Source organism: Gambusia affinis, linkage group LG10 (genome assembly GCF_019740435.1).
Source record: "Gambusia affinis linkage group LG10, SWU_Gaff_1.0, whole genome shotgun sequence".
NCBI lineage: Eukaryota > Metazoa > Chordata > Actinopteri > Cyprinodontiformes > Poeciliidae > Gambusia > Gambusia affinis.
In genome coordinates this window covers 13,426,095-13,453,803 of record NC_057877.1, presented here as the reverse complement: position 1 = coordinate 13,453,803, position 27,709 = coordinate 13,426,095, and the positions used below count along the sequence as shown (strand labels likewise).

The 27,709-nt window shown below is 37.9% G+C and overlaps 3 protein-coding genes across 4 annotated transcripts; all 3 read right to left on the bottom strand.

Moving 5' to 3' along the window:
- Positions 1-3,131: 3,131 nt before the first annotated feature.
- On the bottom strand, positions 3,132-7,887 carry tax1bp3 (Tax1 (human T-cell leukemia virus type I) binding protein 3). Its single transcript, XM_044129208.1, has 4 exons — positions 7,633-7,887; positions 5,389-5,508; positions 4,936-5,013; positions 3,132-4,796 (listed from the first exon to the last, which is right to left on the bottom strand). The coding sequence occupies exons 1-4, from the start codon at positions 7,669-7,671 to the stop codon at positions 4,647-4,649; spliced, it is 387 nt and encodes a 128-aa protein (XP_043985143.1). The 5' UTR covers positions 7,672-7,887; the 3' UTR covers positions 3,132-4,646.
- A 3,132-nt stretch (positions 7,888-11,019) lies between these two features.
- Positions 11,020-15,800, bottom strand: hsh2d (hematopoietic SH2 domain containing). Of its 2 annotated transcripts, XM_044129207.1 has the most exons (7): positions 15,778-15,800; positions 15,634-15,690; positions 15,155-15,283; positions 13,662-13,751; positions 13,418-13,583; positions 12,988-13,248; positions 11,020-12,204 (listed from the first exon to the last, which is right to left on the bottom strand). In XM_044129207.1, the coding sequence occupies exons 3-7, from the start codon at positions 15,277-15,279 to the stop codon at positions 11,758-11,760; spliced, it is 1,089 nt and encodes a 362-aa protein (XP_043985142.1). In that variant the 5' UTR covers positions 15,280-15,283; positions 15,634-15,690; positions 15,778-15,800; the 3' UTR covers positions 11,020-11,757. The 2 variants fall into 2 exon arrangements, with proteins under 2 accessions (XP_043985142.1, XP_043985141.1); XM_044129206.1 differs by lacking the exons at positions 15,634-15,690; positions 15,778-15,800 and adding an exon at positions 15,356-15,544.
- Positions 15,801-20,422: 4,622 nt separating this feature from the next.
- Positions 20,423-26,264, bottom strand: LOC122838508 (ras-related protein Rab-8A). Its single transcript, XM_044129205.1, has 8 exons — positions 26,012-26,264; positions 24,620-24,680; positions 24,352-24,412; positions 23,954-24,031; positions 23,765-23,854; positions 23,618-23,683; positions 22,384-22,434; positions 20,423-22,272 (listed from the first exon to the last, which is right to left on the bottom strand). The coding sequence occupies exons 1-8, from the start codon at positions 26,133-26,135 to the stop codon at positions 22,183-22,185; spliced, it is 621 nt and encodes a 206-aa protein (XP_043985140.1). The 5' UTR covers positions 26,136-26,264; the 3' UTR covers positions 20,423-22,182.
- Between the last annotated feature and the right edge of the window lie 1,445 nt (positions 26,265-27,709).

Sequence of the window (27,709 nt, the reverse complement as noted above, 5' to 3'; positions counted from 1 at the left end):
GGGTGGAGGAGAGGATGAGGAATCTTCAGGGGTGAAAATGATCATTTATTTGTATCAATAAAACCTGAATTTGAATGAGCCTCTTTGTTCTGGGATTAATCTAAATCTGATTAAATGACTCTTGTAGAACTTAAATAACATGAAAACCATTACTGTTCACGTAACGTATTTGGGTCCTGGTGCTTGTAGACGGCACACAGGGGTTATTGCTATGACAACAAGCATGTGCTCAGAACTGAACTCCAGGGAACTGGTTGTATCTGCTACCCTGCCGGCATCCAGCTGCCCAGCTCTCTGCTCTCACGCCCACACATCACACTCGTCTTCACAAAACTCCATTAACATGCATGAACATAAAGTGTGAGGAGAAAGGAGCTCCTCAGCAGCCAGTCACGCTACACTGTGTATTATTCAGAGGGACGTACAGCAAGCTAACACAGGAAAAGAGACACACAACATGGGGAAAAATGTTTAGTTTTTATTTTCTTTGGCTTAAAATAAGGTTTTCTGTTGTTTTTGAAATATCTCAGCAAACATTTTCACAATGCACAGAGCAGAGGGCTACAGAATTAAACTTAATGAATAAATAAATCAGTAAACTTACGTCCGTAAGGTTCATTAGTGGCTCCCCTGAAGCTCTCGAAGGGTCCAGGTTTGTTATTACATGAATAGATATAGCTACGTTTTACTATTTTTGTTTCTTCAAAATGTCAAATTGTTCTACACCTACAACTGAGCGTCCAACATAGTGTTTTTATTTTTAAGACTATTGTCAAGGCTTATTTGTATTAAATGTAGCCAGTTATCTTCCCTGGGATGAGATGCGTGGATCTGCAACAAGCAGGTCAAAATTGGAAGCAAAACTGGGACGTGAAGGGATTTCAGAGAGGCAATGAAGTTCTGGAAAACTGTTCATTCAGAAGGAATAAAAGAGGGAAAATCCGTGAGGTGGGGATGAAAGCGTGATCACAGCCCCAGATTGATGACTGTGGAGGACCTCCTGAATCCGGCCACCATGGTCCCTGCTGTGGAGGCAGAATCCTGTTCTGACGGAGATTTCTCCTGAGATCTTGAACGCGCCAGAGATTGTTGGACTTTAATGGTTGACAAGACAAGTTTAAAGACAAACTGCAGGGGTGGTTCAAAGTATTAAAAAAGGAGACCAGAGAGTGTTTCAACTACTGATAAATCAAATGAGACCATCATCAGAAAGAAGCTGATCCGTTAACGGTGGTGCATAAACGATTCAGCAAAGATGATGAAGACTGTGAAGTTGATGGGAGTTCACAAACGAACCTTGACCTGATCAGAAAGAATTGGTCTCCGGTAAACAGCAGTTTCTCTTCCCATGCAGGACGGGATCAAATCTTCCTCCTCCCATCTTCACCTCTTTCCAAAAGCCAAAATGACCAACTGTGTGGTGCAGCTTCTGTCTCTCTTCCCCAAATTTTTATACAGCTCTGTATTAAAATATTGCATACTGTTACATTTTTTTTAATTCACATGAAAGTTATTTCAGCCATAAAAGCAGAAACGGGTGGAAGTTTTTATTTTAAAATGGGAATTCTTGCACATTTTTTTAAGAGCCTGACTTTTGTGTATTTTTAAGACCTCGACGTGTCTTGGCTAGATTTTAAGTATGCTTATTTTGGAAAGACAAAAACAGCAGAATCTGCAGCACAATAAGAGGCTTTCAATAAATCTTACCCTTACTCTCAATAAAACAAAGTGTCATCAGTCTAAGATAGTCTTAATAATCAGGGCAAAAACAGAGATGTCCACTGAACGCTCAAAAATCAACAAAGTTGTTCCACCATCTATATATATTTCGGATGATCCTGTTCCAGTTTAGTGTAGGAAAAAGGGATAGAGGCAGATTGCATTGCCATGGAAACGCAATTATCATGCCATAATGTAGGAGGCATGGATCATGTATGAACCACGCTTGGTGTAATTACTAGCTCGCCCACAGAACAAAGACTTTTCTCAGTGTTTTCTTTGAGTGTAAATTGCCTTTTTCTTTCTTGCTCTGTTAATTACAAGTGATTTTTATAGAATGCCAATTTGAAATTTGCTTTAATTTAGTACATCGATAAAGTAATGAACATATAAACAGATCAACCAAAATAAACATGATTATTTTACGTAATGCATGTCAATTAAATTACCTCAGTGCATCTTGTAATGAATTTAGATGCTCATTGCTTCCACTTACAAACTGTCCATTAGTTACCCAGCAACATGCCATGTGTTAACACCACAGCTTCATGCAGCTGCAAGTCTGAGCTTTGTCTCAGATGTTTGTGCAACCATGTTATTGTCTCTAAACAGTATGAAGGGCAGAGAAGTGGAATGAAGCATGCTTCCTCATCCCTGAAGCGTGCGCGCACACACACACACACAATGACGGATCGCTCATCAATTATTTCTCAAAGACAGGATTTTGGCTCAGCATCGCCCCAACTCTCACCCAAGATGTACCAGGTGTTACTTTATGACTATAAACATTATGCGGCAGTGTTAATTCTCTCCTCAAAGAACAAACACCACTGATCAGATTTTTAATAATTACCGATTGAACCAGAGTCAAAACAACAGGCATTCATTTAAGTCCTACTTGGGGTCTCACGATATCTTAGACGGCTTCATTTGGGATAGATTTCCAATATTTAGGAGATGAAAGTGCAAAAAGCTCTGTACATCAAAAAGCCACAGGATAAACAGAAAGGTCAGAGTATAGATTGTTCTGCTTTGAAATGTCAGCTGATTATTCAGACCTTGGACCATAAAAATACTCGAGAGGCAAAAATATACATCATGTTAGATTTGTGTGTTAACAATATTCCACATATGGAAAAACATACATCAGGATTGCGCAATGTCATGAGTGGTAGTCTGGAGAAAATAAAAGCAAAACATTGATAAGAAATGTTGTCTTATTTACCTTGCTAATCCCTCAAAAAAGTTATCTTCTTCACAGAAATTAGAAATAAAACATCTGCAATAGCTCAATATAGCTAATTGGTGTATAAAGTGAGAAAAGTAAAGCAAAAAAACATTTTGCCTCGGATTCAAATCAGTTTTAACCTGGAAGGTTTAGAGTGGATACTTTAAAAACTTCAAACTCAATCTTAATTATTTCAAATATGTTTTTATTACATAAAATCAAACATGCCAGTGAAAAAAATTACATACATACCTGTTTTTTTTAACTCAAAATCAGAATAATAAAAACACATTGTCACTCAGCCATAAATGATTAGTGAATATAATCCATAAATTATATGGATTATGGATTGTTTTAATGCTAAACCAAATACTAATTAGTAGAAGAATTAAATCTGAACATTATTTTCTGTCAGCGGTGGGCCTAAATAAGTGATTTTAACCCAAACAACACAAACAAAAGAGAAAATTGGAAACACAGTTTATTGTTTTTGGTGTTGATTTAATATATTTGAACTTGGTTTTTGTATTTCAAAACATTTCTTGATTTTATTTTATCTGTACAAAGTCGGGTTTAGTGGGAAATATTTCTAATAAAACACAAATGTTTCAGTGTCGGAGACTACAGTCCCCGGTTTGATTCCCGATGCATGTGTTCTCATTTTCTAGCTGCACATTTTCCTGTCCAGCTTCTAATGAATAAAAATATGACAACATGACTCTTAATTCTTAACCTGGTAAATGTCAAGGGGCTTAAAATGTATACAAAGAATTATTGAAAAACCATGACTGGTGCCATCCAGATATATTTGAAATGTATTTAAAAAATGCTGTTTGTGTAAACAACTTGTTTTAGATTTTCAGTCACTTTAATCAGATCTAGAAAGTTGGTCGACTCAAAGCAAGAAAATGACCAGTAAATAATAATAAACCATGATACTGACACAGCATACTCTATCAGTTAGAAAGAAAAAAATATATCATTAACCCTGCATTTTGGCTTTAACTTTGGCATTTATTCTGGATAGCAGAATATTGGTTCTTTGCTTTAGATGAGAGGAAAACTGTTTAAGTGTGATCAATATGATTTAGTTACAGTACCCGTTTTCTGAATGCTAACTAGATTAATTTAACAAATATCAGCTAAATCAGGATGAAGGAATCATTTTGTTCAACACTCATTAACACAATCAACATTTCTGCTTTCCAAGCCTTTGTATTTTGTTCTGCCAGTGGTCAAAAGTTACAAAAGGTAAACCTGGTATTACATTCGTGTGCTGTAGTGTGAAGATCTAACTCGGTTCACTGTTCAGGTGGTTTCATTTCTTACTGAGCTACAATAAGTATAAAAAATTAATTGTTTAAGTTTTTGATGTATTGGTGCTGTGTGGGAGACTGAACTACAATTTCCCTGAGGGTAAATCCCAAAGGGATGAATAAAGTTTCTATCTATCCATCTATCTATCAGTAGGAACAGGTCTTAAAGGGAAAGCTGATAAGTTTATAGCAATTGGGATTAAACTCGAGCCTCAGATAACTCAATAAATCACCAAATGTTAAATGGATGGACTTGAATCTGTTTGTTTTCTTTGCATTGATGTAGCTTTACAGGCCACAGGGCAGCTGCATTTGGAGATGTCTGTAGCATTTATAAAACTACTCTGTCCTGTGTTGTCCTCGCATTAGTCTGTGCAGGCAGATCACTGTCTGGGATGGCTCCCCTTTGAATGTTTAACCGCTTCTTCCAGAGACTTCCTGGTTATCAGTAGCCTCACCACGTCTTCATTCTTCTTTGTCAGTTTTTTACGAGCCTGGTCGTGAGTCACCATGGTCATATCCCAGCCGTTCACCTGGCAGGAAGGAGGACAGTATTTTCAAGGTTCAGTCCAGGATAAGCAATAAAACTTGCAGCTTTTTTTTTTTTTTACTGCTCCCTACAACGCCATCTTGTGGCTTTTGCATCCAATGACGGGAGTTGTTACTACCCACCTGCATGATTTTGTCTCCTATTCTCAAGTCTGCATCTTCTGCTGGTCCTCCTGGAGTTATCCTGGTCACATAGATTCCCTGCAGACCACACACTGCTTTTACACACATTGCTAAATACAGATAATATTTTCTCTATAATGACTTCTTCTCAAAAACTTCCACCAGCTTAGAGAGTTTATGCAATAATCAGGTAGTACATCAGTCTGCATAAACCTGCAGTACGTCTTTCTATTACTCACATATTTGGGTCTGGCTTGTTCTCACATGAGGCTACTAACGATACGTTCAGGCCTGTTCTTTACTTACAGCTCACCCATATGCCAAGTTAAATAACAGGAACTTTCCTGTTCCTCTGTAGCATAAAAGAATATGTATCTTAGTTTAGCTCAAGGTTAAAGAGCCTTTATAAGAAACAGCCAGTAGATATGACTGCTTAGATGTTTGTTTTCTGACCTTATCTGACTTGTCCTCAGAGAAGGGGTTCTGCCCGGGGTCCTGGTCGATACCCCCTCCGATGCTGAAGCCCAGAATCAGGTTTTCTCCTTGGCGCAGCTTCTGGATTTCAATTCTTTGCTATAAGAAAATAACCAAACAAAATCAGATATTAGGCCTGTCATGATAAAAGATAAATCAATTAATTGTGCGATAAATTAAAACTATCGACGTCATTTTAATTATCGGCATTATCGTCTCTTCAGGCCTTTTTTTTTCTTTCTGTTGATGACACTGAATGAAAAAAGGCTCATGCTGATTTATGAGCATGGCACAATTGCAGCTGTGCAGGTTTTTTTCCCCCTTCTACTACAAAGAAATGCTTGTGCAAAATAAAACTTGTTGCTAATTAAAGCATTCAATATTTCTGCACCATCAGGGAGCATCTTCACAACATAAGAGTTGATTTTGAGACATTTCCTGCCAAATCAAGCCAAAAAACATGGAAGATGGATCAATAAGTTTCCTGTAGAGTGACAATCAGCTGCAGACAGATGGACGGGTCTGACTCTAGAGCTCCTCCAACACAAAGGCCGCCTGTGTGTGCGGTGATGAATAACCACAGAGTCTCTCTAATACAATGAAGTCTAGAGATGACTTCAGTGATGTTGTCGATCAGCCAATGAGTCAAGATTTCCAGATAAAAAGCTTCTCCTTTTTAAAGCCTTGCAGCCATGGGCAACAATAGCAAATAGAAGAAAACATGTAATTGCAAAAAGAAAGAAAGACGGATGTGTGTTGCAGCTTAGAAATTGGAAATGGTGACCAGAAGACGGCAACGCACCTAAACAACTAGAACTGTGGAAAAAAAGGCTGGACAACAATGTACGTTTATCTTACCACCATGCACAATGAGCGGGAAGGTAACGGGAAGAAAAGCTTCAAAAATAACAGCACAAAGCTGCAGCAGGAAGTGATTTGGGACAAAAATATTTATAACTATAATTAGAAGCTACCTTCTTGACAACTGGTTGGTTGTTCAGCAAGCAAGACTAAAACATTTAGAGTTTTCTAAACTCTTCTGGGTCTCTAGCTGGAACTGGCCAGATGAACCTTAAATCAAACCTGCCAGAAAACTAAAAAAAAAAAAAAATAGATCACTGCTTGATTGTTGAGGAGGAACAATTAGCAAAGTAGTAATCATGCACTGGACTAGAAAAGGACCACAGACATCAAGCCTATAAAAAAATAAATAAATAAAATAAAATAAAAATCAGAGGTGAGTTCAGGAAAAGCTGAAAGAGAATGGAGAGATAAGCAGGAATTTGCTAAAAAAACAAAAACAAAAAAAAACAAAAAAACATTTGAATTAAAAAGAAAAATGAATTCAATGGGGGGGAAAAACAACAACAAAAAAACTTCCATCGGCTGATAAAACAACCAGAAAATCTATATTATTATCATACAAACATCACAGACTGATGTGACAGATAGGTTCTGCAAGTCAACAGAACCTTTCTGTTGACTTGTCCCACATGTTCTCCATGTGCGGCTTCTGTCAGGGTACTACCAATAACACACCCCTGCAAGGGAAAGCGGGTAAAAACAATGGATCGATGGATATCAGATACTAATTAAAGGCCTTTTTTTTGTTCTACAAAGAAAATACATGTTAGCATATGACAAAGATTGTTATTATTTTTTTCCAGTTCTCGAGTCATTTCATCACGTTAATGTTACGAAAAAAGGGGAAATAAAAGTAAGTCCGTAAATTAACCACAGAGAGAACCACTGTAGTGAATTGTTCATGCCGATCTTTCTAGTTTACAATACAGTCAAAATAAAGCCAGGAATTTAAAAACAAAGGATGAAAAAAATATATACTGTTTTGTTGCGTTCACGGACTAGGAAGAGCCCACACACCTAGCGGCTGTCGGGACATTTTCACACTGTGTGAAAGTAACAACTGTTAAAAAATAGACTGCTAAAAATAAAATTTAAATTCGACTAACATCTTAGATTATTCAAATTATCTATCTCAATGTAAATGAGTTAACTAAGATTTAAACTGAAACAAATGTTCTCATTTTCTCTAAACAAAGAAAATACTAACACAGTAAACAAGAACTACCGTATCATAGTTAATTCGCGCTTATGTTTAAACATATCTACCTACTAGTTTAATCCCTAATTAACGACAACGTTTGGCCAAATAGATGAACAATAGCGACCAGTTCAATGAAACAGTCGCTCTCTTAAACTTACCACAACTGCAGTCACTGGTTGACCGGGGACAAACGACATCGTTTAGCTGTGATTTAAAAAAAAAAAAAAAAAAAAAAAAAAAAAAAATGAGCCGAGGAATGTTTAACAAAAGCTTTCGTAAAAGTTTTAAAAATGTGTTTTTAGTGGAGAAACAACTTCTGTCGAGTTCCTAGTAGGCTGATCCCGAGCTAAAAAACCAGCGTCTTCCCAGATGACGTAATCTCGCCTCCCAGCAAACTCAGATGTGCGTGTTTCATTCACCCGGGCAGCTAGGGAGGGCGGTGTTAAATGGCTGGCCGCAGCCCTTTTTCCAGACATTCCTTGCTGCGTCAGAGAGAGAGGAATGATTAATGTCCTTAAACGGACAGCAGGGCTGAGCCTCTAAAAATGAAACCATACTCCTTTTAGGCACAAGATCAGTCGTCTAAAGTACTGCATTTGACTATAATATGAAGTAATACTATGAGCTAGTTGGGGCCTGCCCATAGCAATGCATAAGGAGAGCAGTGACTGACTTGCGAAGCAAGTCAGTCACTGCCTCCATGCATTGCATGGCAGGCACCTATTGTTCTACACCCAATAGAATGTCTCTTTATTATTATTATTCTTAACTTATTCTTCCGTCACCGTGAATGCGGCTCGTACCGCTGCGAGCCCACCCACAAAAGTGGTATCAAAACGTGCGGCTCGATCCCGGGAGGTGTGCTATTACTTATGGTGGGATTTGGAGTTACCATGGCGACGTAAAAAGCAAAAAACGACCCCAAAATCACTAACGAGCTCACCAGGTGCATCTCTCGTCGTCAAGGGGATGAGGCAACCAGTAAATCCTGAAAATACCCTATTTTTGAGGATTTTCTGTGTCGTCATAACTTCATGTAGAAACGCCATTCAAACTTCATTTTGTAGATACGTCCGTGATCTCTTTTAAAGTGAAGACAGCACGTCAATATGTATTATGGTTTGTCCACAACTTCTTTCTAAGCGACCCAAAGTTTTTGATTTTTGGAAAAATCAGAGTGTGAAGGCTGCTCCTCTAGAGTGAGAATCAGAGCGACATTTTGACCCCAAATCATTTTTTAACTCGCCCTCACGCTCACAAATATTGCATGATTGGTATCAAACTTGGTCATGACATTGATACGCATGCCTGCTCCGGTCAAATGTTTTCAAAAATTATCTAGCGCTTACAGTTTTCTCTCCAGGTGCTTCAGAGCAAAGTCATGCGCCAGGGTAGCAGACAGATCTCACTGATTCACTTCCATGTATTTCTGAAAAATTTCAGACCTTGGCACACACTTTTTTTATCTCATCGCTGTTAATACTGTGAGTGAGGTAGAGATATGAATGGCGGGACTATGTGAGACGACAAATAGCCCTCTCATATGCTTCAAGCGGTTTTCGAATATGTATTACGGTTCCCGAGCAGGGAAACAGTTTTTGCCATGCTTTTTAGTCAAACTGGCTGGCTCAAACAGAGAATTGTCTCCCCTGGATGTCTCACTCACAGCTGGCAGAGAGGATTATTTACCATGGCAACGGAACCCAGAGCAGGGAGAGCTGCTGAGGACTACAAATACGCATCACTGTAGTTCTAACTAGTAGTTCAGTTAAAACAGAGGAGGACTGAGCTGGCCTTTAGAACAACTTGCTGCTATGGGCTGTATATAACTCATTTAACCCTGTCACTGTTACACATGGGATGAGTCTAGCCCTTTGAAATGAAGCTTACTGAAAATTTCAAAATAAAAGCCCTTGAAAATTTTTACATCAGGTCATTGCTTTTTTGAGCGTTATATGACTGATTTAATCCAATGACTGTTACACATGGGATGACTTTGACCCTTTCAAATGAAGCTAAACAAAAATTTCAAAATAAAAGCTTTGGCAATTTTTACATCATGTAATTGCTCTTTTTGGCTTTATGTGACTGGTTTATCCAAAGCACTCTTACACATTGGATTAGTGTGGGCATTTAATATGAAGCTTACTGCAAATTTCAAAATAAAAGCCTCAATATGCCCCTCTGGACAGTGCACCGCCGCAGGCGGTGCAGTGATATCTTTCTGCATTATCTGTTTATCCGAGGTTAGGGAACTGCCTTGCGCAGCAAGGCAGTTCATTAGCATTAGCCTTTTAGCTTAAATAAGCTATTTTCTATTTTTCAGACTTATTAGCCATGTTTAGTATACTTAATGGAGTAAGTAAATGACAGTAAACATTCTAATGATACCCCACATGCTACTGAAAGTATTTATGCTTACATTAGCATATTTGCTCATTTTAGCTAATACACTTACTTTATCATACTGAATGTTGCATGTCCAGCTTACTTAACATTCTTGTGATTCTATTGATTACATTGCAGCTTTCTTTAGCATTGATGCAAATTCTTAGCATCAGAACGCTGGGTCCAAACCGACGGGCACACTTTGGCAGGCCCCAGTTAAATTTCTTCAGGAATTTTCTAGTTATATTATTATTATTGTTAATATAATAATTCTTATTGCTCAATGAACAACAAAAAGTCAGAATAACTCCCTGTGGATCACATGCTATGAAACTGGTTTAATAATCACATAATCTGTGTCTTAATTTAACTTTTAATAAACACGCGTACTTGTCATGCAGACACTAATAATTGTATAACTTTCCTTACTAAAAAAAACACTCTTCCCCAGAGATGGTCAAAGAGTTTATGCAGGACTTGTGCCCCAGTTCCAGCTGCCAATCTCTCCCCCAAACATGAACAATTTATGTTTGTTTTCAACTATCAAATATGAAATGTTTTATTATGATGAGCAATGACATTTGGGAAGGGACTAACATCCAATATCTTGGATGTTGCTACATAACCCTTGTATCTCCATCGTATTGCACTATTGTACTTGCTTCCATGCTTACATGGTGTTCATGTATATGCATCTATACCTAAAGGTAAACTGTGTGAGTATTTGCATGGAAGCTGAACACTTCCCCACAGTAAGCCTTTTATTTATACAGGCCTACTGTGAAGTTGCAAATAAATTACAGTGTTTGGGTTTTTTTTCTGTTAAATTCTCAAATTCTAAAAACAGTCAATCTGTCCAGTAAAATATTGCACAATGAAATTTTGTATTTGCCTAAAACATCTTCTATGATAAGCCTCTGTTCTTGCAAAGTCCATCTTTAAATTTAGCTGGTGCTGTTCTTCCAAGCTTGATGATGAATGTAGAACATGTGTTTCCTATTAAACTGGAATGCAGCACACTGATCTGTCTTGAAAAATGTAATCTACAAGATCCGAAACTCTGGCAGGGACAAAACACCAGAGCGTGTACTGAAAGGCTCTTTGTGTTTAAAAATTAATTATCTACTGCATAGGATTTGCAAATACTACAATGTGCATATCTTAAAGTGCTTTATTTGGGTTATTTAATGACATTACATCTACCTATCAAAAGTATACATGTGAAATAACATGTTTTGCATCCACCAAAGTCTGCATTGAATATACATTAGAAAGTTACAGAGGTACATATTATACATTATACATATTTCCATGAAAACTGTTTGCAACAACTGTTATAGCTGTGAAACCAGTATAACCAGTATTCATTTTCTCTCTTCCAGTTGCACCTTTTTGATAACAGATGTTATCAAATGTATCACCCATTTGTCTGTGGTAGCATTCGACAACATTTTTTTCACAAGTTTTCTTTGCAGGGATTTGTTACTTCATTAAAGTGTTAAACAACCCTCTGGAAAGTTAATGCCTAAAATTGCAGCTGGTTACCTTTATTTACATGTGTTACTTTGTAGGTTGTCACAAAAAATTCAAAGAGTGTAACAGTGAATCTGACTCTGTCTAAACGGAACAAAAATAATTTTTTTTAAAGCCAAATTAGATTTGGATTAATTTGGATAATCAGTTTTCAAAGGAAGATGTCATATAAGTTATATATGGTGGTTTATGTTGTGAAAACAAAATACATGCCTGCATATTATTCATTCCCTTTCTGCACATCACAAATTTGTAGTCAAGATTTCTTGATCTGGCGATTTCTCTTTACTATCTACAAATGGGGTTGCAGTGTAATTCACAACACAGTCAATAGGGGGAGCTTTAAAATGAATGCCAGGATCTCAGTAGCCTGGAGCAAAAGGTGGAGGTGATCTGTACTCCTGAGGTAGCATTGAATCGTTTAGTCTCACATCTGTGTGGTGTTGAGGGGGAGCATGAAATGTGAGCTCTCCTGTGATTTCCTGGTATTCGTTTTCCATGACTTCGCTGCTGTCATTTGGCCCTTTAGTAATCTCTGCATAGACGTTTTCCTGTGGGTTGCTCGTCTTCTTCTGGAATTTCTTCTTGAGGCCCTTTAGGTTCACAACGACTGATGGCCTCAGTTCCTGAAACTTCACTGGCTGGATGTTGGTGAAGAGTTTTCTCTCGGTGGCTGACCGTGTAGAGGAGCTGTCGGACACCAAGGTTGTTCTGCTGCAGACAAGGTTTTGATTTTGGACAACATGATTCCTCAAAGGGACTTCAGGAGGCTGGATCCACGGAGAGTTATTTCTCATACTTGGTGCTGGCTGCAGATCAGAAACATGAAACACAGGGCACAAGGATTTAAATTTGAAAATCTCACTCGTGTCTCTTAAAAGTTGGACTCTTAAAGAGTCCAACTTATTGCACTCCTTAAACATGGAGTGCAATAAGTTGGTGATCAGTCTCAGAGGTTTAAGGTAGATAAATGTTCCAACAGGCAAAGAAATTGTAGTCTCTTCAATCACTTCATTGCATCTGCAAAAAAAAAAAAACTTAATAGTGGATAAACAGTGGGCCACAAACTGTGGTGTCTGGTTGTTTTAATTTTTGAGAGGAACAGAAACATGAAGGTGCGCATTAACCTCCAACATCTAACTTAGCATGTATGTTTTAGGAAGCCAGAGTACTTGCATGCAGGGTGAGAACATAAAAACGGCACAAAGAAAAGCCCCAGCTGGAAGTCAAACCCAAGTTGAGGCAGTAGTGTTAATAACCTCACCACCCTGCAGCTCAAAACTGCTTTTTGCCCTGCAGGCATGTCTGCTTTTGTAACTAAATGTAAAGCAGAAAATGCAAAATGTTGTTGAAATCCTGGGTTATTGCAAAGACAAAGGCTGCCTCAATAAAAGTTAAAAGGGAACCAAAATGCAATGTAGAGTAAAAAAGTAAACTCTGTAAAATAAAAAAAATGGATATTAAAAAGTAAGAATCATTATTTACCACAAAATGTAAATCAAAAATGCATACATAAACATTCTTCTTGAAGCAACAAAACTGTTTCCATCTAGGCAGTTTGACCACAAAAAAGGCTTTTCTTGTCACATTACCGAAGCAGAAAGAGGAGAGGTGAAGTGTTGAAAATCGTCCTCCAAACTAGGGTAGAGTCTGTTTGGTTGGCTGTTTGGGACAAAGAGTGCAGAGTTGCTCAGGTTGTTGGGTCGGTAAGGAAGGGCGGGTGGGAGCTCGTCCGCTTGTTGTGGGTGACATGGGTTGGGCTGTCGGAGGTTATTTGGTAGCATACTGGTGGTGTAGCTTCGGGGTCTTTGGGAGAACAGTAGTTCTGCATAGTCTATACGGTCAGCTGATGACTAAAATAAGATGGGACAAAGCAGGCACTGATTCACGTCTGGACTTAATTCAACTTGCACACAATTGTTTGCAATTTTTTTATTGAGATATTTTTCAATATTCATCAAAACCATATCAGTTTTGAGGATGCAAATTTGTATCGAGGAGAAGAGACATTTATATTCTTACCTGTCCACAAGCAACTGTGAGCACCTGATTGAAAGGCATGATGGGATTCCGGCGGTGAAAGTCCACCAGGTCCTGCAGACTCCTGTGAGTCCTGTTCTCCCCTAATATGATGTACTGGCCGTCCTCCAGGACATCAATCATGAAATGTCTGGAGTGTTCGTTTACACTGAGGTAGGCCCACACAACGGAGTGATGATTATTTGACCTCTTTGTCAAACGGCACATCAAAGCTGTGAACACTCACCGATATGAGAGGGTGTAGCCAACTCTGCTCTCACTGACTCTGATGAGGAAGTAGCCAGGCGGCTTCAATGTGAGCCGTTCCTCTGCTGTCCTACACAAATCAGCAGAGACAAAGGCCTCTTTCACACATGCACTTTCAGCTGGAAATGTCTTTTGAACTACGCCACTATCACATTTTCCATTTCTTAATAGCCACAGAAAAATACTTTGACATAATAACAACATATTCTCTCATTCACAAATTATGGAAAATAACCTGTCCAGAATAATAACTAAATATACTGTGTTTGTTTTGCTTTGCTTCGAGAAAAGATTTCTTTTAGAATCGTAAGTATCCCAAAGTCGTTGTCAATGCAGTAAACTGAGACCCATCCATTACTGATTAGCTTAAACTCGTCATATATTGTTTAAATTGGGTGTGGGCAGATCTGGAGAGTGTGGAAAATTAATAATTTGTAGCACAAGTAAAGGTCAGGACTGAGTAAATATTGCAGCAAAGCTGCAGCAAATAGAACTATTGTTTTTTTAATAGGCCAAGCAAGAGATGTCCTTCCTTCAATTTGCAAACAATCAAGGTTCACTTTTATGCTGCATGCACCATAGGTGTGCAACAAGCACAGAACAATGAAAAGAACTTAATAAAACGAATGACAGAAATGTTGCTGTGCAGTTCTGCATCTTTCTCTTGCTGATTCTGGTCATTTCTGCTTTGTTTGAAACTGATCCTCCATAAATACCAATACCAGTGGGAGTCATGTCTGCAGATGCAGCTATAGGAAGAAGCACATTTACACAATGCACTAGCTGAAAACCAGATACACATTATGACTTTCTAATAAAAATCAACTTGCATTTCAGCTGGTGATTACTTGCACTGTTGCAGGTGGGGGGAAACATCTGCTGGAGGAAATGTTTTGTCACGCCACATCCACCAACTTCAATGCATTTTAACGCGATTTTATATGCTGTTTTCTTATTTTTTGTTCCTCTAAAGGATTATTCTGTATTTAACTCCATTCACCTTGCCCCCAACTTTGATTAACTTCCTTTTTCCTGCTGAAGAAAACCACCCCCTACCATAATGCTACCACCACCATGTTTCACAGTGAGGATGGTATGGTACTTTTAAAGTGGCTCTATGTGAACATCTGTACAGGGCCGTGCTCACCATTTATTTCCTGTTCAGTAACTGGTGAAGATTCAAAGTTTGAAATTTTAAGCAAAAGTTTCATTAATTGGTCTTTATGTATTTTCTCTTTTTTTAACTTTCTTTAAAAACTGTATGCTTTGTATTTGATTGTTTTCAAGAAACTCATTAAAGCAACCTTAAAATAGCTTGAGTTAGCAAGCTATTTTAAGGTTGCTAAAACAATCACTGCACCTTGTGACACTGATATCATTCCTGTGTGTGATTTGTAAGAGCCCAGCTCTCCCCTGTACGTTCCTACTGCTGCAGTGGCAGATGGCAGATGGTGATAGACTTTGAAAACTTACTTCCTCGTAATGATCCCATGAAACCAATCTGGAACCGAGCCGTTCCCAAACACAGACCGGAGCTGGGACTCCGTGAACCAGGTAAAAGGATCCTGTTGACCCTGTGTCGGCTGACTCCGCTCCATCGTCCTGACAAAATAAAAACATCATGTAGTTCTGTTGTAATGCGCACCCAAATTACTTATTTCACTGACTCCTTACATTATATATTTGTACACAGTGTTCACTAAACCCTCCTCGGTATTCGTTGTTCTTTTTTTAGGAAGTGTTCTCATGTAATGCACTGAGAACCTTTTTTCCTGTCTAAAACTTTTCACAAAAGCAAACTTTAACTTCTAACTATTTTCATTCAAATCAAAGAAAATAAGCTGCTTTTAAAGACTAAAACAGAACTCTGCTACAGTTTATGACAATGAAGATTCACAGCAGTTCTTTTTGCTGAGTAAATCTAAGCTCAGAGCAACACAAATGTGACTCACCTTTTCCGATAGCTTCAGGGTGAAATGACGCTGCAGAACTCAGTCACTTGTCAACACCTGCGTGGGGGCGGAGACAAAGTCTTCCCGTGACAGCAGCACATTCAGGGACACATATTTGGAAAAAACCAAAATACAGTGTTTTACATTCGCAAAATATTTTCAAATATTTGCCGTTTTCTTCGACCATCCATCTGTCCTACGACCTTTGACCAGCTTCCCTCATCTCTGCTGCAGAAAAGAAACCTAACAGAAGGATGGATACTTGCACCACTTTGCTTCATAGTTTTTGAGGCTGATATTTGATATCAGTTTTCCACACAGCATTTTGTTTGTTGGGCAAAAGGTCAAGTTTGGTCTCATCTTACCAGAGGACTTTGTACCAGATGTTGCACATTGCAAATGGGATTTCATTTGTCTTTCTTCCACAACAGTTTTCTTCTTGTAGTTCTTCCCTGAAGGCCAGATTTGTGAAGCGCATAACTTGCTGCTCCCTCATCAAATTGCCCCTCTTGAGCCGTAGATCATTGCAGGCCCTCCTGAGGTACCACAGGCCTCTTGGCTGGTTTTCTGATTAATGCTGTTCCTGCATCGCCTCTGAGTCCAATAGGGCTGTAGATGTGCCATCCTCTTTCAGTTTTAGGATAATGGATTTAATAGTGCTTTATGAGATGCTCAATGTTTAAGATACTGTTTCATGAATTAATACCAGCTATTAATCAACTTTATCCCTGACCCGACTGCTGTGTTCCTTAGTATAAATGATGTCTTGTTCACCAAGTGTAATGTCCTCTAACCCCCAATCCTTTCACTGTACAACTGTATTATTATTGAGGTTGACTTACACTCAGGTTGAATCTATCCAACGATTTATTGATGCCTAAAGGCAGCTGATTGTAGTGAATTTTATTTATGGGCATCAGGGAAAAGGCGCTGACTATAAATACACACCACAACTTACTCATAAAAATGTAAAAACCCAAATTTGTATAATTTTCATTCAGTTCCATGATTATGAACAGTAGTTCATAATCGTGGTTAGTTGCTTAACTACAGAGTAGTTAAGCAACTACAGAGTAGTAGTCTAGACATCTCTAGACCATCTACTGATGTTGTAATGCCACACATTGTTTTGAAAAAGTTGAAAGTGCGTGTAAATCCTCTTACAGTGCATTGTTTGTATCCAGATGTCTGATACTTGGTCAAACAGAGGGTTAAATCACCTCTGAATGGGATTTCTATTTCTGTGGAAGAAGATGTTCTCATGTGTTTAACATTATGAGGGAAAAACAACAATTGAGTGGCTCATCATGACTTGACTTACGCTCCTGTCAGTGTTACATAACCCACAGCTGCTCAAAGATAAGAGGCTATGTGAGTGTTTTTAATTTAGTATTCCAGTAAATCTTCAGTCATTTTTTTCCTGAATTGAAACTTGGACAATGACCCTGAAGCTACAATAAAAGCAACGATCCATTACAAACTGGAGCCTGAGTCTTCATCAGTCTTCATTTACTCTTCTGGCTTGCCAGGAGCCAGATTGTGATGTCAGAACAAGCTGGTTTTTGTGAAAATTCTAATGGTCAGCTCTGACAGGTGACACACAAAACTCCACCTTTTGCTGTTTTCAGTTGGAAACCTTTTTAGATTTAATACAAAAGGAAATTAACCATCCCTGCAGGCATTACCAGGAGAGACTTTGTGGAAGACAATAAAATCCCAGTCAACAAATGAATTAGTCTGCTGTGTGCTTTCAGTGACAAATTAACAGCTTTATGATCTGATTCACTGAACTTCCACAAAGGCGTTTCAGAAAGGCCCTCCAACATGACAAGTGACTCAGATGATGCCTGAATAAAGGTCAAAGCACACGGATTTCCCTTTGTGACTGTTTATAAAACAGAAGTGTTGGACGCCACGGAAGTATTTTTTCGAGGATTCTTCTCCATTTGCATGTAAATGCACTCTTTACAAGCATTCGCACATTTGTTTCCACAAAAGAAAGGGAGCCATTTTATTTGATAGATTGAACTGTGTTTTAGCATGAATGGAGGGTAAAAGCAAGTAAAAGCTTTGCTGTAACCTGGTTTTTTGTCACTTTGTGTTCTCCCTTTACATCTCTGTCCTGCGCAAGCAGTTAATATATTTTAAAAAAAACAATTGCAGGCTGCAGCTTATAATACACACACGTTTGACCTACTTTCAGGAAGAGGAAGTGTACCAGTGGCCAGTTATTTTCTTAGATTAGTTATAGGTGTGCACAAGAGGTCATTTTGGGTATGAAGCTCTCCTTTCAGACAGCGTGTGTTTATTCAGACAGCTTTCCACGATCTGCCAGATATAAAATTAATTATTTTCGTAGCACAGGACAGAAATGAAAGTGTGGCAGTCAGCAGTAATGCAGAAACACTTGCAACACAAAAGTGAAAGTTATGTGTTGCGAAACATCACATTTTATCAAACTCATGCTGTGAGAGCAGTTAGGATTTCCTCCAAAAGTGGTCTTTTCTGCAGAGGTTTAAATAACAAAGCTCATCTTATTCCAGCTTTGTTAAAAAGTATGCTTTGATGCTTAATTGAGAATCCAATTCTGTTCATTTACACACCAAAACACTAAAGCACATCCCATGACAAATAAAGGCACCAAAGATGCCTTGAGAATGGATAATATAAAAACAAGTACTAAATAGAAAAAATGGAATTGAAATTTTGCATGCAGAAGTATTTATCATTTGAAAAAAAATATTATTCACATCAAGGAAAGTAGTTTGAACTAGTGTAAGATGTAGATTTTTATTAATTGCACATGTCTTGTGCAGAATATGTATTAGCAGAGGAGTAGATTAACAGAACAAAATCTTATTATGTTGTCTTTAATAGTCCATCAGGGTCGTCTTATTTAGCTTGCTGCGAACTGTGGAAAATCTAGAATGGGATTAAAGTGAGAAAGATTGTGTGAGGTATTTAAATGACCCACATTTTCACTCTTGAAAACTAAAACCTTTATAAACTGACAAAAGAGTGTTTAAAAATACTTCATATTTGCACAAAACCAAGAAAATACCGGTGTAGAAGGATAAACAAAATGCAAACTCTACACATTCTTCAGTTGTTGAGCCCTTATAAGGTTATGAGGTTCTGCTGGGGCCTCCACAAGCTGTCAGGAGGTGAGAGGTGCAGTTCACCTTGGAAAGGTTGCCTGGCCATCATCACACACAAAATTAACTATGAACAAATTCACTTTTACCTAGAGTCCAATTCAGAGTTGTGAATTAACCTGGCACATGTGTTTTTCACCTGTTGGAGGAAGTGTGAGTACCTGGAGGAACCGACACACACACATGTCTAGCAGCACTTTCAAATGGGAACCCAAATGAAAAGTGAACCATTAAATACTGTTTCTTACTCTGCCATGTTACAACTTCAAGCTTCTCACAAAATTGTATATAGTTAACCTCAAAGTATCACATAAAAGCAAAGTGTAAGGAAAATGTTGCATGGCTTTTTTTTTTTTAAACAAATATTTACAGATCTTCAAAAACTGGCATGGATATTTACATTCAGCCTGTCTTACTCTGGTATCCCTGAAAAACAAAAACAAACTTAATATCAGTATAAAGGCTGTTTAAAGGCCTCACAGATTTAGTGGAGAAAAATAACTAATAAAATAGCGTCACAATGACCGAGGGACATAGGGTTAAAGTTTTGGAGATGTTTAAAACACAGTTCAGTAATAAAACAACATTTCATGTTTATCATGACATTACTGCCCACCAAAACTGACAGTAGGTGGTCAAACAAATGAGAAAGGCAGCTCAGAGTAACTCTACCAAATACTATTGGTAAGTCTCTCCATAAATATGACCTCTATGGAAAAGGAGCAGAAAGATATCATGGAAACAGAAGCAATAGAAAATCCTGTTTCCTGTTTTATAGAAAACATTCAAGGAAGACGATCTTCTGGTCAGATGAGATCAAAATTAGATCTTTTTTGTCAACATGGAAAATGCAAAAACTAACATTGAAGATCACCCTGAGCACATTTCCAGCAACAGAGCTCTACACAGAACAATCCAGGAAGTCCCAAAAGACTTGAGACTCAGGCAAGAACTTACTTTTCACCAGTACAAGAATAACAATGGAGTGGCTTATATCTAACAATATTCATGTGTTAGGTTAGTCAAAACTCAGCATTAATCCATTTTATAATCTATGGATAGAATATAGAAATGCAGCAAAATGTGGTTGTAATATTTATGGAGTTATTTTAGTCAAACTTGTCAAATCTTATCTGTAAATGATTTTTGAAAACCAGCATCCGTTTCCTTCAGCATAAACAAGCATGAATGTTGTGCTGATAATCGATTAACATTTCATAAAAACACATTTACGTTAGGTGACAAGACTTTTAACCAATTTATTTTATCATAACTGGTTTTGAACAGCATCTCCAGGTAAAATTTTAGAAAATGTAATGAGATTAAAGGTAAAAATACAAGCAAGTTGCATAAACCAGTCCTAGTAAAGTACTTTTTAAAATCTTATTGTGAATCATACTGATTGCTGAGATTGACGTGTATCCAACCGATCACATGTTCCTTACTTCCTTAAATGCAACAGACCTTATAAGCAAACAAATACCAAGTTGCAAATGGGAAAACCTGACATTAACTCACCTAAAACAGGAACCTCTCATGTGATTTCTGATTGAAAACTGCAGAAAATCAGAGTGAAGCACTGCACTCATAAAGAAAAACCCAGATCCAGATTCTCAACAGAGAACACCACAACATGTCAAAGAATCTTTTTAATAAATCAAAGGTACATATATCTACAAAAAGTGTAGATAAATAGGATTTATGAAACTACAGTACAATCATCGAAGATCTTATTTACAATTGCTGAAGTATTTATTTGATGTGTTCCACACCGAGTCCATCGATAATCTCTGAGGAAATCCCAACCTGACTTTAGGAATGTTGAAGATATGTGAACACGGTCCGATTCCGAAAGACAGAGAATCAATTCACTAATCAAATGGTGCTTTAATCAAATGGGTCTTCAGAGAACTGCTGAAGGCAAACCAAGTTAACCACAGACTAAACATGAAGTTACAGGTGTGATTCAGTAACTTTTACAGCACCACGAGTAATTAAGAGGCTCTCATTGGAATGACCTCTGATATGAACTCAGATTTCTAATAATTTCCTATTTTTAACCGTGTGAAGAAAATTCTGGAAATCAGTGCATTCCTAATTTCAAATAAAGCATATGGAATCACATGTGCAAAACCGTTTGTTTGTTTTCTTTAGGTTTTACCATGCGCAGGCAGAATGCTGCGACGGCAGCTTCACTACGACGCAGACCGTCTTTAACTGCGATCTGCAGAAACATTCAACCAGCAAGTGGGAATGCTTTGGTAAAAGACTAATGGGACTCGATGGCTTAGACGACAGAGGCGTCACAGCTCAGGTGTTTTTCAGAAGGACCAAAGAGGGTAAATAAATCTCTTGTGCATTAATATCTTTTGTTTCTTTCAGTTAAGACTTGCAAAAGTCAATAAATGTTAAGAACGTTTTTTTTTGTATAAACAGGAAGAACATAAAGGAAAAAGTGCATACTCAATAAGAACATAAAAAGGGCACTTTGTCATTTTGGTGCTATGTCATGTTTCACTCCATAAATACTGCTACAGCACAGCCCCAATCCAAGGCCCAGGAAGTTGTCGAGTACGTGTTCCCCCATTGGAACGGATAAGTGGATCAAGTAGTAAAAAAAAACAACCAAAAAAAAAACAAAAGCGTAAAACAATGATTTCATCGTCACTGCGATTCCTCCTGCCCTATCCTCCAAGTGTTTGGGTGCGAGTGCGGCTGTTCATCTCACTTTAACTTAGACTGCACCGACTACAAGGCAACCGCCTGCGCACTTAATAAGCGCAAGCCAGAGGCCCGGCGTACGTCACATTGCACATCAAAGTGTTAACGAGAAGCGTGGAATGTTTCAACCTATGAAGGACGATAAAGACGGACAGAAAATGTAAATCCCACGAGGAGGTGTGATGAGTAAAAGGTACGTTTTCATAATCAGTGATACACATAGATATTTACATGCTGCATTTTACATGTCGTAGATGTAAAAACAAAAGAACATTTCGACCAAGCTGTCAGTGCAAACATGTAGCAGAATCTGGGGTCCTGTTGTCTAGAAGAATGAAATAAATACTTTGTAATGACAGACGGCAGGAAAAGAGGGGCAGAAAAGGTTTGATCGTCTTCAATGTCTCACCAGGAGACAGCCTTTAAAAGTGAATAAAATTTCTGGATTCAAGTCGAAGCTGTCAGTGTGTAACCGAAGCCGCAGCTGCTAAATCCACAGGTAGGAAGACTAGGAGGGATTTTTTTATATATATATCTTATTAATCACAGGATAAATCAGAAGAAGGAAGACGAGGGAGGAAGAATAAAACAGGCATCAGAGTGTGCTCTGTCCAGTTCTGTCCAGTGGGGGACGCAGTTAAGGCGATGGTGGATGTCGGCGCTTCCGTCTTTCTCACAGAAGCGTGCAGCGGAAGAAGCTGCTCTTCTTGGGCTGCTCTGAAAACTTGACTCCCGGGTTGCTGCTCTGAGGGTTGTTGCCCTCCTGAAATAGACAGACAAAGAGTTTCCAGTTTTGGGAAAACTGCAAAAAAAAACAAAAAACGATTCTCCCCAACCGCCAGTAAACTGCGTCGCACCGTGTTTTCACTCTTACCAGTTTCTTGTCCATCTTTGCCTTAATATCTCTGGCTAGGGTTAGGAAGGCCTGCAGACAAAAACAAGCATGCACATTAGTTGTGCCTCAAATGAATGCTTCAGGAGAGGCGGTAGTGTGAGAAGACAACATCAGGGGGAAAAAAAAAAAAAACTGAAAAGGAAAGGAAATGGTCTGTTATCTTTCCTCCACATAAAACCAGATGTACCACAGACGTGAATCATGATTAAACATGTAGTCATCTTGCCGTGTCAATCCAACACTATTACATCAGCGAACTGGCTCATCCCTGTGAAGGAGCCAGTTTAGACAAATGTAGGAGACGGCGTCTCCATTTATTATGCTCATTAAATATGCAGCACCTCAGATACGTAGACTCTGAAGAGTGTCAGACATAAACTTTAAAATGAGGTTTTTGATACCATGTCTAGGATTTCAAGTTCTCCAAATTGTAAACCAAACAAAGTGTCAGAGTCAGAGCTCTTTAGCAGCCAATAGAGATACCAGTTGCTGCACGCTGCAGGTCAGCTGCCTGAAAGAAGCCGTTTCCCCACACTTGAAGAAATTTTTCAACTGCTTTAGAATATTTCTGGCAATATGACTGAAAAACGTATCGCAATACAAGATATTTATATCGGTTAATATGGATAATTACTGATTTTTTAATTTTTATTTTAAATAACTGAAATAGAGCCAAACTGGTGGCGGTATTTCAGCCTTTATCCGTTCCTTTTATTTTTAAGTAGTTATGAGGCTTGTTAGTGAAATTTTAAAACTGCAGACGTGCAAGTTGTTGTTGCTAGATAGCCAGGTTAGTTGATGCCTCTAACCTTCCCGATAAAGTCTTTCCTCTGCCTACATCCCCCAGAATGCTGTGCGGTTCTAGATCAGAGTTCAGTGAAATTACTGAAAACTATTGGATGTATTATCTATCAAAATTGATCACGTGTCTATTGTCAGAAACATTGTTATTGATTTATTGTCCACCTAAACACAAATAGTGTGGAAATTAAAGAAGCGCCACGCCATTGATTAAGCTAACGCTATTTTATTCCTACAGATAAAATAGTACAAGCATAGAGTCTGGTAATGCAGCCGAATGTTGCTTTTCAATAATCACAAAACTAAGTAGCCCCAAAAGACTGAAGTACTTGTACACCATCCTGTAACATGCGGGCTATTCTCACTGATTTTATGAGTAATAAAAGTATAGAAAGAAAAGGAAGGGACTCACATTCTCCACATTGATGTTCGCTTTTGCACTCGTCTCCATGAACTTGATACCGTACTCCAATGCCAGCTGAACAGGTTCAGAGAAAAAAAGTCAGAAACCATGCAAGGGAAAAAAAAAAAGACACCATCACATCCCAGCTATTCTTACTTTCTCCCCTCTGTCTTTGGACACTTGTCGCTTGTCATTGACATCACATTTATTCCCCAGGACCATCCTCTCTACGTCTGCAGAGGCATGCTGCAGGAAAAACAAAATATGGTGAGGTAAATAAGTGATTACAATAGGTGACTACTGTAATCTTTGCAGAATATTGACACCAAAAATCTAAGTGCTTACCTCTTCTATATTCCTTATCCAGTTCTTGATGTTGTCAAAGGACTTCTCGTTGGTAATGTCATACACTAACATGATGCCCTAGAGAAGTAAGAAAAAAAACATTTAAGGAAAAAAATTATTGAAAAACTGACTCCATTTCCTACTTATCTGAATGCTAGATCAAATGTAATTTTCTGTAATGTATGTTTAGCTGACTCATCTGTATATTTTAAAATTAAGACATAGGCATGCAGCTAAGCCTGAACTAAACAAGAGGCAAACAAAACACTCCGCAACAAGAACACAAATATGAGGCGTGTTTCTGAAAAGGTAAAGGATTAACCGCGAGTAGCTAAATGAATGTCACTGCACCTGTTCAGTTTCAACGTATCATCAGTAAAGATGACAATGCATCTTACCATGGCTCCCCTGTAGTAGGCCGTTGTGATGGTCCTGAATCTCTCTTGTCCCGCTGTGTCCCTACACACATAAAAATAAATATATTTCTGTGAAGTTTCCTTTTTTACTGCTGTGGCTTACAAAATTAGACTGCATTAGACAGTTCTCACTGCCATTTATTAGAACTGCTGCTGTAAGTAGCCACTTAAATAAATAAGCTTATGGTGATAATAAATACTAGGAACTACGTAGAACTAGTTTTAAATATTCAGCATTTGTTCGTCTCACCATATCTGTAGTTTGATCTTCTTTCCATCTAATTCTATTGTTCTGATTTTGAAGTCAATACCTGGGGGGGAAAAAAAACAAAGAGAAACAAACAGAACCTGAGTATTTTCCTGAAGCAACAAAACTGTGTATGTTGTTTAGGAAATATTGAAGTATTATTTTGCAACATCACACTTAAACAACAACATTTAGTTACTGCATTTTAAACATGCACCCAGAAATCAGCTACATCCACTCATCCATGTGGGGACTGATGCCACTTAAAAAAGTGTTAAGTTCTAATAATTTTGAGATTTAGAATGTGTTTCTTTGTTGGAAAGGTTTTACGTTGACTTGCCCAACCTCCTTTAGAAAAAAAAGGCTTTTAATTGTACTGTCATGGCAAAAAAGCAACTCATAGATCTAACTATGAGATGTCACAGTCATATCTATAGTTGGCATACTTTGTCCAATATATGAACAAACTACGCTAATGAGTGAAGATATGAAATGTCAGGACATATTTTACATTATAATAGTAATACATGCCTTTTATGTCAATCACAATATGTACTATTTGTGGTTTAATTATTTATTAGTTAGGGATATATTGGTCTATAAATTTGTATTTTATTATAAATCCTTTATTTCATAAAGGATTTAAAACTAATGCTGATTGAAATAATAAAAATAGGTGGCCAGAAAAAGCCTGATCAGTGCATCACTATATTTTCTTTTACTCATCTTGGGTGAAATACCCAAAGAGTTTATTCAAGTAAAATAACAGTACTTCAGCAAATTTTAATTCGAATAAATATTGTCCTATAGCTGCGACTCTGTTTGCACAAACTGCGTGGCTAACCTGGATTACAGATAGAAACCGGTCATTGTGGTTAATTACGGCACATTTTAAGAGTTGCGCTAATGTTTATTGGTGTAATAATAACCCATACTGTTAATTAAACACGGTAAAATAAGCCAAACTGAATGGCCTTTATGGATGAACTTTGGATAAATATTCGTGATGTTCAGATCAGTGGGAACTTTTTTATTGCATTGTCAACAACAGATCGAAGTACAGGCCAGCTGGTCATAAGGGAAATGACACTGCCAACTAACTTGCTTTAGCCTTTTAGCACGTTACCTCAGCTGTCAACGTCTGTGTAGCCTATAAAATAATCACAACGGGCTCGAAACGAACACAAATCAGTGATATCCGTGCTTACAAAGCATTCAAGTCATGTTAATAATCAGGGAAGGTCTCCTAAAGACCCCACTCTGAAGCCGGTTGGGCATTTCCTGAGTCGCTGAATGCTAGCCAGAAAAGTTAGCACCAATTTAGCATGACGGGATGGGCAGCTCCGGTGCCGCTTTTCAGTCAGCTGAGGCGTTAAGGATGCGAGCTCCACTCACCTATAGTTGAGATAAACGTTGAGTTGAAGGCATCTTCTGAAAATCTGAAAAGCACGCAGGTTTTCCCGACTCCCGAATCACCGATTAAAAGTAGTTTAAACAAGTAATCGTAAGTCTTCGCCATGTTATTAGCTAGCTTACTACTGCGGATATCCCGCCCGTTGTGCAGACGGAGAGGTCGCTGCTGCTGCGGGGCGTCCTGTTGGTCAAATCAACTGTCACTCAGCGATGTCGTCGTGGCTCAGGAAGCCTGCTGCCGCCCGGGTGGGTGTGTTCGTTTTGGAGACTGTTGCCACCCGGAACTATATATATATATATATATATATATATATATATATATATATATATATATATATATATATATATATATATATATATATATATATATATATATATATATATATATATGTAGGCAATTACAACAGTGCAACTCTGTAGAGGGCATAGTAAAGGATGTTTAACTAAGAACTGGTTCTCCTCAGAAGGATGTGAAAAATGACGTTGACTGATGTTGCGACGGAAATGAGACAATCCAACACGATCAGTGACAACAAGTCAGAGGCAGCAGGCTAAAATTAGTTTCTCCTTCAAAGAGAAAGGAAGCAACGACTTCACTGGTGATAATAGAAATACCAAACATTCAAGGCTTTCTGAAGAAAAGTATTTAAAAGTACTGGAGAAATTACTAGGCATGTTATTAAAACTAGTTATTTGACATTCAAGGCGTGTAATGAAACAAGTCATCGTATTTTAGTACATAATATAAACATTTATGCTCATTCATTAACATTTTTTCCAAGTTTAGAAATATTTTACAACAGCATAAATTAAATAGAAACTAGAATTGAACAAGCTTGAATTTATTGTTTGTGTTTTTATACCAAAACATAAAAAAATATCAAATCTATGCTTTCCCATTGTTCTGCAATTGGCAGTGAAGGTTTTAAAAGTAGCTTTCAACTTGAAAAAGAAAAGAAGACGCAGGGGGATTACAAATGTATAAAATGAATAAATTTTCAATTTGCATGTAGAGTGCACCTATTAAGACAAATAGAAAAAGTTTCATGCAAAAAAATACTTCCAACTATTTTTTAAAAATTTTAAACTTTAAAATGGGTCAATTCGACCCACAACATAACAGGAGGGTTAAACCCCCTTGCTTGAGGCAAAGACAGACCCCTGATCCAATGGCACCATTTTTTTCTGGTTGAAAAAAGTGAGCTTCTCATTGGTCACTTGAAGATGCCACCAGAACTACATCCTCTGTAAAAGTCTATAAATGTAGGCATTGAAATTAGACATCTCTTCACAATGTTACCTTGACAACCTGCACATAAACACCACAGTCAACATCAGAGACAAGTGGCAGCTTTGGTAGAGACCAGTCTCTACTATAAAAAGCTCAACAAAGAAGCTATTACGTTTGTTATACAAGTACTGTAGACTTCAAAAACCTTCTTGATAGCCTGGACTCCCATAGCAATAATATCCAAAAAATGAACCCTGAACTGCAATGAAGTTGAAATACAAAGAAAAAGACTGAAGTTCTAAATGATACTGGTTTATGTACTAAAAATACATCACACCAGATCTTGCTTTAGATCTATTATAACATAGTATTCTCCTATACAGTATTCTTTCGGCATCTCCACTTATGGTTGTGATTTTAACCAACCCTGTTTATAAATCCGTAGCCCC

Excerpts from the sequence above, each read along its gene's own strand:
- LOC122838508 (XM_044129205.1), bottom strand. The coding sequence starts at position 26,135 with ATGGCGAAGACTTACGATTACTTGTTTAAACTACTTTTAATCGGTGAT. Across the intron at positions 24,413-24,619 it reads AAGATCAAACTACAGATATG|GGACACAGCGGGACAAGAGA; the intron begins GTGAGACGAACA and ends TTATGTGTGTAG. Across the intron at positions 23,855-23,953 it reads GGATAAGGAATATAGAAGAG|CATGCCTCTGCAGACGTAGA; the intron begins GTAAGCACTTAG and ends TTTTTCCTGCAG.
- tax1bp3 (XM_044129208.1), bottom strand. The coding sequence starts at position 7,671 with ATGTCGTTTGTCCCCGGTCAACCAGTGACTGCAGTTGTG. Across the intron at positions 5,509-7,632 it reads AACCAGTGACTGCAGTTGTG|CAAAGAATTGAAATCCAGAA; the intron begins GTAAGTTTAAGA and ends ATTTTCTTATAG. Across the intron at positions 5,014-5,388 it reads CTGAGGACAAGTCAGATAAG|GGAATCTATGTGACCAGGAT; the intron begins GTCAGAAAACAA and ends TGTGGTCTGCAG.
- hsh2d (XM_044129206.1), bottom strand. The coding sequence starts at position 15,429 with ATGAGAACACTTCCTAAAAAAAGAACAACGAATACCGAGGAGGGTTTA. Across the intron at positions 15,284-15,355 it reads ACTGTGTACAAATATATAAT|GACGATGGAGCGGAGTCAGC; the intron begins GTAAGGAGTCAG and ends TTATTTTGTCAG. Across the intron at positions 12,205-12,987 it reads CCTCTCCTCTTTCTGCTTCG|CCAGCACCAAGTATGAGAAA; the intron begins GTAATGTGACAA and ends TCTGATCTGCAG.